Raw genomic sequence first — 10,562 nt, forward strand, 5'->3', positions numbered from 1 at the left:
GATGGATCTATAAACTGTTTGTGCAAAGCCAAGTACATGTGAAAAACATTTGTCACTCAAGACCAGAAAATATGCAGACAGGGCATGAATTCATCCCGCACGATACTGGAGGGAAGTATAAGCTTTTCTGTCTGATATATTACCCTGGCAGTAAAGAAATCACTGCAAACATAAGCAGACTCTGTAATTCAAACCAATCGCTTCTTAGGTTTCAAGCTGAACCCCCTCTCCCATATTTCTGACTCTCTTCTTATCAGAACTTTTGTAGGAAGTTGAGAGAGTGAGTGAGATCCTGCAGGGTTAGGGCTGTCTGCTCAGGTCAGTAACTGGGTCATTTCCAACTTTGAACTCACTGAATGCACAGGAAAAGTCCCAAACTAATAATTTTTCTTTAGGCTAGGTCAGATTTGATTAACAGAGGCAGATAAAGTATGAGAAGCAGACTCACAGAGAGCAAATTTGCATGCCTCAGAATCACAATAGAAACGTATCCGCAGCTGATTATTCCTGGGTGACGACAGTGCCACCCAGGCATTAGCACAATTAATTACACCACAGATGTTTCATAGGGGCCCTGGTGGCTCACTCCATATTTATGTTTTCTGGCATGGCCACTGGACGCATTTCTCCCAAAGAACAATTCTTTCCACCATCAACTGGACTTGTTTAGTCTGTGCGGACCCTGTGGTGTTGGAGTCTTGACTCCTAATACATTCTGGCTTCGTTATTAGGATCTTGTTACAGGGAGGATGAAGAGTGGGTGACGGGGGAGTAAATGGGGTAGCTAACGTGTCTGACCTCAGCGCGTTATCAAGTCTGGTGGTCCTCCCCTTTTTCCTCTTACATACTGCAGGGACATCTGGACCCTAAAGCCTTCTCAGAGAGAGGTTTGTTTTAGAGTATGGTGGTTTTTGTGGTCCAGTATAGCATCTAGCGCAGTGTTTTGATCAACTGTGTGTTTGGGAACATAGAGGAGGGGAAAAGAGGAACTGTTAGGGGAGAGCGGTGAAGGCTTACAGGGAAACATCAGCCATAAAATCCCTCAGCAGTGTTTGTGTAAACATGTCCTGGCCAGATGACTTCATTTCTAGGTATTTGTTTGTCAGTTGGAGTACCCCTCCAATAATAAATAGGCCACCAAGCATTTTGAAACACGCTGAATGTGTGTGGTGTGAGGGTGTATGAGAGGGAGACAGAAAGCAAGACAGGGCTTGTTTGTGGTATAGCAGTGGGATAGAAATATTTCCACTCATATTATCTCTATATGATGACCTTAAGATGTGTTTAAAAGCGCCAAATAAATAGTAAGTGGACCTTTGAATTTAGATTCACCTTGGTCGATCTCAAAGTTTAAGAATGGGCATCCATGCACATATGTTTGGCAATCCAAAGTACATAAGACATAAAAAGGCTTAAAGACTAGATAAAAATTAAAACAGTAATTAAAGAGTAAAATATGTAGATAATGTAATATCTGAGACAAAATGTAATATTTACAGTTTTTGTTGTTTGTGTTCTTTTGCTTTTCAACCATCTTTCTTCCTCTATGAACCTGAAACAGTAACTGAACAAAGCCCTCAAACTCAGTGAAACTTCAGTTTGATTGTGGTTTACCTTGCTCAAATACTGTAAGTATTCATTCATCGGCAAGTTTGGCTGCTTTTCAGTCCCACTGAGTCTGCATTTAATAACATAATTATTTATACAGTGAGGGTATTATATTTATGCCAGGAACAAATAATGCTAGAAGGATGCCATTCTTTTTGAGAAAAGAAACATACTAACAAACAAAGACATTATGATACAACATAAGACAGGGATTTGTTTCAGTCCCCCTGTGTGCACACAACACACCATGGGAGCCATATAATAAAGTTACATGTTTATCATATCATAACTCAAAAGGCACATGTTGCCTTCCATCCATGCATGGACAGAATTACAGTTGGTCCTTGGCAGTAGCTTAATTGTAACATATAGAGCCAGACCTCCTGCTGGTTTCTGGTGTAAAATGTAATTTGCCTCTCTGTTTGTTACAGCCCCTCTCCGCAGAGAAGAAGGGAAAGTTTCATTATGACAGACTTTTCACATGTTTAGGTTTTGTCAGCTGCAGGCTGGACTGATTAAATTACAGTGAGCAGAGACCTTAAAAAGACACTGAACTTCGTATAGGGTCCTGGGACATTCTTTATGAACTGCATTAGCCACGGAAGTCACAAATCACTGGATGTGCAAGGGCAGGAGACTGCGGGTGCTCGTTTGTGGATATATTTATCTGTATGTGTGCCTCTCTGTGTTACTGTGTGGGTGGTGGGTACACGCGAACGTGCACATCTGTGAGTCTGTGTGAGCGTGTGGTACGCTAGCTCCCAGCACGCTGCAGAAAAAGCCTTTTCTTTATTTTCCTATCCCTCCTAAATCTTCCTACATCTCTGCTGTGGTCCTCCCCTTGACAAAGCTGCTTGCCAGTCCCACTGAATAGCCCTGGCTCCTACAATACACAGTAAATTTCTTGCACAATTAAAACAAGGAATGAAGCTACAAAAGAAGCCCCCAAACAATGGAGTCGGATGACAAAACAGCAAAAGAGACCACACTGGGCCGTTTGATTAAGCCATTGTTAGTGCACACAATGTACACCACTCCACAGCCCTTTTCTCACATATACCTCATGTCAATCAAACAGACCCTGCGAGCCAACAAGCTAAACACACACAAACACACACACTCACACAGACAAACATAATAATCAAACAGATCAGGAGCAAATTTGAGGCAGAGGATCCACCCTGCTCTGATGACACAGACGTGAATGGATGTCAGTGTTGAGATATGTTAATGTTTAACTGATGTAAGGACAGAAGAGAGACCAGTTTTTACCACAGAACCCGCATCAATCTCCCTATTTTTCTCTTATCTTTGCAGGCATTCCTGAACTTGCACACTTGGCACTCCGCTCTATTTTCATTTTAATTATGACGTGATCTGTGATTTTTTTAATCTGATTTTTGTCATCATTATCATCTTGATCTCTGTCCATGTAACTACCTCATGTGTGAGCACTGTCGCCCTTCTCCCACTCCCTCGCTCTCACACATACACCACCCCTCCCAAAGTTGATAAATTCCCACAGTGGCTGTTGACCCAGCTGCCTTTGTCAAGTGGCGCTACCAGCAGGTGCTGTTTTCACAGCCACCCTGGCAGTCGTACAGACTGTTTAGTAGCGCTGCTGACCCCTGCCTGCTATTAACAGTGTTAGCTACAGACCCCCCCAATCCTCCAGGGACTCTTACTCTTTCTCTCTCTCCCTCTCTTTCTATTTGCTTCCCTCCTTCGCTCTTTTTTAACTACATGCAGCCTGCAACAACAAAAGCCAGTGTGGATGGAGTCTGGAGTTGGGTGCTGATGGGAGCATGGGAATCATCCCCCCCCACCCTCCATCCTCCAAATTTAAAGCAACTTTAACGCGCACGCAAACACACACAGAGTCACAGTATTGTCACTGCCATCAGTCAGTGTGTCTGTCAGAGCATTTGCAACACATTTTTCAAACTGGGAAGTAAACACTCACGCAGTTAAATAAATACAGTTATCATCACACAACATTGCAGTTACGGTCATTTTTCCACCAACTGACAGATTTTTACTGGAAGCTCAGTCAAACCTGTACAGAAGGTAAAACAAGAATAATATTTACTGTACTAGTGAAGATCAGAACAGGTGAGACTCAGCTGAATATTAAGAACGTCTAAGAGTGAATTCATAGTCAACTCAGCCACACAGATGGATGTAATACGGTTAGTTTAAGACGTGTTTGTACATCGTAACCTCCACCTGGTTTTTGTTTCTACTGCTGATTGACCATTTACTGTCCAGAGGAGAGAAATATGCCCTGTTCTCCCATGGACCAAGCATTACATATAGTATATATATATACACACGCTGACCTCACTACTCATGCCTCTAAGCCCTCATACCAGCATCAGGCTGCAGGACTCCTGTTTCCATGCCTGTGTGTACAAGACTGTTAGAGTGTGTCTTTTAATAATGTTGCCTCGTTGGCTCTTTACCTCAGTACAACTGAACTGTTTACACATCTATATTTCTCTCTTTTTCTCTCTCTCTCTCTCTCTCTCTCTCTCTCTCTCTTTTTTCCACAAACGCACACACAGACAAATGTGTGTGTGTGTGGCCAGTGGGCAACAGGCGCTAACAGACGCTTCACATTTGAACTTGATTACGCACCCACTGTATTATTTCCAGATTTGTAGAGCGTGATATGAAATAATTCTGTTTCAGCCCATTTGCTGATGTGCGTGTCTGGATGTTTGTCTTAATATGGAACGATCACAATATGTCTCTTTGGTGTTCAGACTTTACGCATATGGTGTGGAGATGTGTGTGTTTTTGTGTGTCTGCATTTTCCAAATCATGTTTATATCTGCAGGACCCCGTGTTAACCCTATGCCTTGTTTTGTTCTTCCAGTAGGGAGAATTTAAGGAAAACATGAGTCAAAAATAATAAAAATACCACACTTAGCGCAGATGTTGTCCCAGCTGTACAGTTTAAATCCACCTTAGACATTAGATTCACAATGGACATGCTATGAACGTGCTATGACAGTACGTAGGAAATTACCAATATACTGATGACAAATTGGAGGAAAAATAGAGATATAAACACATTTTAACTTTTAACCACAGAGATTTAAAAACCTACATCTTGATATTCTTTATTATTCTAAATCTGTCCCACTACTAAAAATTTACAAAGACACATAAATTCTTACAAAATCACCATCCACAAAAATTGTCATGAATCCCTGCATATAATCCGAGATCATAATCTGCTAAAGATGTGTATTATTGTGTGCAACAGAAGATTTCTTGGCCTTGTAGCATTTGCCTTATAATATAGTAAACAAATGGCTACAATTATCACAATACGCCAAACAAAGCATTAGGCATAGTATAAACAGAGGATATTTCCTACAGTATTGCCACAAATCACTGTATTGTATAACTGTGTACCTTAGCCAGCAAGAGTTGGAGTGTTTTGTTTTTGCCGTCACTGCTCTGTGTTTGTCTGTTAGCAGGATATTTTTAAAATGTTATGAATGGGTTTTGCACGAAACTTTGTGGAAACTGTGGTGATCTGGCAAATAAGAACGGATGGTGGGTGTGACTGAAAGGCTCAAACTTCTAAACACACTCATGAAACGTAGTGCGCCTTAAAACAGACATTACTGTCCTGGTCAAAGAACCTGTGGACACCGGAGACGTCGTTTCTGTTCTGTCAATTTCAGACACAGCGTAACTACACACCCTTACTCTGCACTTCACTTGCCTTTCATAAATCAATGTAACCCTGTTTACATCTATAATTATTTTCAGTACAGTCATTGTTATTGGATGTAAGATCAACATTTAACCTAATTTAAAATAATGAGGGCATGACCTAACCCTGAAAGCTCAGAGCCAAAGATTTTCCATTTTTTGTATTCAATATACTAGAATGATACACAGCAGCGTTTGAGGACCCAGTTACTATGCATCTAAAGGACATGTTATTATGTCTCTGCTTACCACCAACATTTAAAATCATGTTAATGAAACTGACAGTTAAAATCCTAAAACTGATATTTTCAAATTATAAATAGCTTCAATTGTTAAATCACTATTGTGTCACAATTATGCTGTATCATCACTTTATCAGGGTGTGACTTTACTTAAGGTCATTAAACCATAATATTAAATTAATGCCTGGCCCAACATGTGATGCTTGTATCCATCGCTATACTGACTTTCCCTCCTTCCTTTTTAACAACTGTTGCAGGCCTCATTCCCCTAAGGAGTGCCAGCGTCAGGTGGAGCCTCCAGAGCTGCTGATGACAGCTTGTTCCAGACACTGTAAGAATGGACACTGCACTCCTACTGGCAAGTGCTGCTGCAGCCCCGGCTGGGAGGGACCCTTCTGCCGAGTTGGTGAGTACCTTTTAGTAGATCTGCATCTGCTGCTTTCAGAGTAGTGTCATGTGGACAAACATGCCTGTGTTCTTCCTTTCCAGATGTGTAAAGTTGTGAGGTTTAGGAATGCAAACATGCACAGTAGGCCTGCTGCAGTTTTTCTTGTAAATAATCAAAAACTTTTTTGACCTTTCAGGACTTTTCTGAGTGACTCAAAACATCAGCTTGTGTTTCTTCTCATCTTTTCTTACTTTACTTTTGACCACCCCTGCTTTATTTTTTTCCCTCTCTGCAACTTAGCCAAATGTGAACCAGCCTGCCGCAACGGAGGAGTGTGTATGGAGCCCAACAAGTGCCTGTGTAAGAGCGGCTACTCCGGCGCCCAGTGCGAGAAAAGTGAGCGGGGTATGCCCAACGACCAGGAGAAAGACGGTATACTGGACCACATCATTGACATGACCTCGTACCTCCTAGACCTGACCAGCTATATCGTATAGGGGTGCGCAGAGGGGGGCTGCTCCCCGCCGTCGTCCTCAAGTTGACACAAATCTACCTACCACCACCAGCAGACTCTTATCGAGGTGTCCTTAATATGGCCTCTTAACCTCCCGCACACCCACACAGGCATGTACACATAACAAATACACACACAGGATCCCCGTCAGACTGCTTACCAAACTCCATACCAAACTCTTCCAAACTTTTCCTCTTTTCGCCTATAAGCTACTTGCTCTTGAGCACCAGGCCTGGCATCCAAGCCGTGTTCACATTTCAGACAGACCTGCAGACAGCAGCGAGATGATTGACAAGCATGGCCAAGTTATGGAAGACATTTCCTCTCTCGTTCAGCAAACACCCGCACGTCTGACTCCACAGGAACAGGAACTCCACAGGAACAGACCATTTTAACCCAAGACTTTGGATCTTTTCAGGGGCTATCTGTTGCCTTACTTAAGACCCCCCACCCCCTCCCAAAAAAAGGAGTTGTAAGGCATTTCAGCTGAGACAGTTGATTGTTCAGGGGTTCTCTAAGGATTCAAATTGTGAGGAGTGGCGTGGTCCCTTCAAAACTCAGCAAAATAATAATATGTCTACATACAATACACAGACTTTGAAGGAACCTCAGCTTCAGCTGTAAAAAGCTGAGAAGTCTATAAGACGTGGGTCACAGAGAGCCCACAGTGCTTTGTGCTAAACTATTCTAAAGGCACTAATACAAGAGGGATAAACCATGTTCTCTCACTTTTGATGTTGTATTTAGTTTGTGGGCACATTGTCATAAAAAGCTATAACAGTATACAGGATGTATACTTTGTTTTGCAACACTCTTTTGCTATCAATGTACAGAATGGATCTGCAACAGAAGACTGTTATCTGACACAGAAATAGGAACGACTGAGTGAGAACATTGTACTTTGTCAAAGCCAGTTTCATACAATCTGAACGGAGTTATTAGCTCCCATGCACTGTATTCATTTTTTTTTTTTTTTTTGTTTCATTCACTTAATTATTCAAAATGAATCTAAACATTTATTAAAAGCGCAATGAGAGTAGTTTTACATTCACACACACTCCACACTAGCACAGGTATGGTTCAACAAACTCCTTTCATTGTGTCACACACTGAAACTGAACCCGGACTCATAACAATACAAAGGGAAGAGATAGCACAGTGATGTATATTTCCAATAGAGCTTACCTAAGTACTACTTAGCATTGCAAAAAAAAGCAAAACAAAATAAAACAAACAAACAAAAAAAAAACTATAGCATTACTATTGTTATCATAGAGGAGGGTTTATTTTTTTAAGCGTAATAATATATGGGAGAGAATGGTGTTTATAGAAAGCAGTTTTACACTAAGCTTGTCAGTTCATGTCATTTCATGTTGTACTTATACATATGCAGCTTTTAAGAGAGACACGTGAGGATACATTTTTTCCAGTGTAACAGTAATGCATGTCTGTGCCTGCATAGAGTAATTCGGAGCAGTTGGCTGAGTCCATCTAATTTTTTCCCCCCTGACATGTGGTTTCATTACCACTGTCAGAAATGTGCCTCTGTTGTGAGATGATCAAAGATTCTGTCGGGCCACCAAGTTGCTGTGGGAGCTGCTCGCAGTCCACAGCAGATCTAGTCTGTGGAGAGCAGATTTAAGATTAACCTGATGATCTGTCTAATGGGGATAACTTTGAAAAACATGGCAAGATTGAACGTCACATGTTAGCATTAACAGAAAACAGTTAAGCAGCAGCTGAGTTTGTTTGAACCCACATTAATGTGTTAATGCAGCAATTAACATTAAGATACAGATGCAGCACATATACATGCATGTCCATGTTCACCCAATCTAATAACTTGTCTTTGCCATTTCGGATTCCATAAAACAAACCCTGCCAAAACCATCGGTCACTGTGTTTAACAGTTTTGAAGGCAAACAGTTTTTTGCTTCCTCCCCAACTTTTATTTTGAAAAACAAGTTTCCAAGCATCATGGTTAATTGAAGTTCTTTGTCCACAAAAGATGTATTTGTTGTTCATCTCCCGCCTTGCTTGTGTTTGCTGAAATAAATCAACTCTACCTGGTCTAAATGAGTCAAAACGGAATTCATGCTGTAAAATGGAAAATTATCATTTTTTGTTAGCACTTAATGTGAAAGTTGCATTGTAGCTGCTGAGACGGCGTGGTGTGAATAGAATAACCATTTTCATTATTTAAGTAGTTACACAAATAAAATAATTATTTAAGTTCTCTATGTTGTTTTTACCATTGTACTGTATGTGACAATTTTTTATTCCTGTATTGTAAATAAAACTAGGGATAACTTTGTTTCTCTTCAGAAATATCAATATGTCTATTAAAATTTATAGCATGTCTGAAATACTCTTGTCTCTTTTGTTTTGGGATCAGCAGTGTTGCTTGGAAAAGCTAATTTTCTAATAGAATATATAAAATTGCGTGCTCAAAGATAAATTTTACATTTAAGACTACTGAGGTTACATTAGCAATTAATTGTATCATGTGATCAAGCCACTAACGGGCTTTGGTGAGTTCAACAGCTCCTGCTGTTTGGGTTCGGATTAGAGGTTAAAACACCATCCTTGAAACAAGTCAGTTTCATTTATACAGCCCAGGATCATAGAGTGCAAAATTTGCTTCAGGGTGGGGTTTACAATCTGTACAGCATTCAACACCCTCTGTCCTCAGACCTTGAATAAAATAAGGAAAACTCCCTCAAGAACACCTTTAATGGGAAGTTTCCGATGTTTCCTGTCTGTATCTATTCTCTACTATCTAATAAATACTAAAGAAAAACAATGAACAATTGCAACTTTTAGGAAATTTTCTGATCAATACAGACCTGAAAAGTAAAACATGACCAAATATTTTAGTTTAATCTCTAATAATGGGATGGTAATTAAATGTATAGGCTCCCTGTACTTCAGTCACGGCTCCATACTGGGAATTGTCTCATTTCTGGTAAGTCAGCTGCAACATTTCCACTGATGGTTTTTCCTCCAGCCAGCCAGGTAAAAAGAGTAAAGGGAAGGATGTTGAGAAAATGTTTAAGTTAAACTGGGGCCAATGTGGCCACAGTCCCAGGGTTTTCCCTTTTACCACTGCCTGAATGGAAAAGCTGCCTGCAGATCTGACAGTGAGGAGGGAGCCGAGTGACGGCTGCTATGTCGTCATGCAGCGTCATGGCATCGCTCAAAGTTCGAGCTGAGAATTCCTTTATTTGAAGTGGAAATTCTTCACTTTGTTTTTCGGAAGTACGCAAACACGTTCGTGCATGGAGGCACACACGCAACAGCCACTGCTGATGGCGATATTAATTTCCTTCTCAAAATACCAATGAGGCTTTGTGTTGTATAATGATAGTGAGTGGAGACCACCCACCTCACTCTGGTCTCACTCACACACACACACACAGACATACACACACACAAGTGCGCACATACTGCCATATTTAGAGTAATGCAATACTAAGTTGTCTATGCACTGTTCAGATCCAATCAAAATTGCATAAAGTGGAACTGTCCAATAGTGCTGCGAGGTCCAGCGTATATTTGAGTTTATACACTATCTGTGGCATGAATCATTACTTTTCATTTGGAATAGTTTTCTTTTTCCTTCCCAAAGGGCCCTTGTCTGGCTATCTTTCCCAAACAGTGTAACCCAGTACTTTGAATAAACATGAGGAGCCTGTATACCAAATATTTGTAGGACTGAGATGGCTGGAAGTGCATGCTATAATATTGTATACATGAGTGAAAAGAGTCAGCACAAGCAATACTTATAGGGTAACAGGAGGAGACCTACAGAGCAGGAAAAAAACAATAGCCCCCGTGATTAAGAAGAGACACGTCATTCTTTTTCTTTTCGTCCAGAACGAAGTGAGCAATTCATTATACTTTATTTACTTCTGTTTCTTTTCTGCAGTAACTTATTAGGTCCTCTGGGAACTACAGCTGATATTCAATATCTGCTCTGTGTAGGGACTATCACTGCCCTGTGCCATAGAAATCAAACACTGAAAGAATTAATTAATACACACAACTGGCTTTAGGATAGGTGCAAGATAATAACAGATGA

At 40.7% G+C, this 10,562-nt stretch overlaps 1 protein-coding gene across 1 annotated transcript in view; it reads left to right on the forward strand.

Moving 5' to 3' along the window:
* Window positions 1–8,847, forward strand: part of hhip (hedgehog interacting protein) — a 34,252-nt gene extending 25,405 nt beyond the window's left edge. Inside the window, 2 exon segments of the mRNA XM_018690908.2 lie at window positions 5,837–5,985; window positions 6,268–8,847. Of these exon segments, the coding sequence (XP_018546424.1) occupies window positions 5,837–5,985; window positions 6,268–6,464 (346 nt within the window). The 3' untranslated portion in view covers window positions 6,465–8,847.
* Window positions 8,848–10,562: the final 1,715 nt, after the last annotated feature.

The sequence above is a fragment of the Lates calcarifer genome, linkage group LG5, assembly GCF_001640805.2.
Source record: "Lates calcarifer isolate ASB-BC8 linkage group LG5, TLL_Latcal_v3, whole genome shotgun sequence".
In the NCBI taxonomy this organism is placed as follows: domain Eukaryota; kingdom Metazoa; phylum Chordata; class Actinopteri; family Centropomidae; genus Lates; species Lates calcarifer.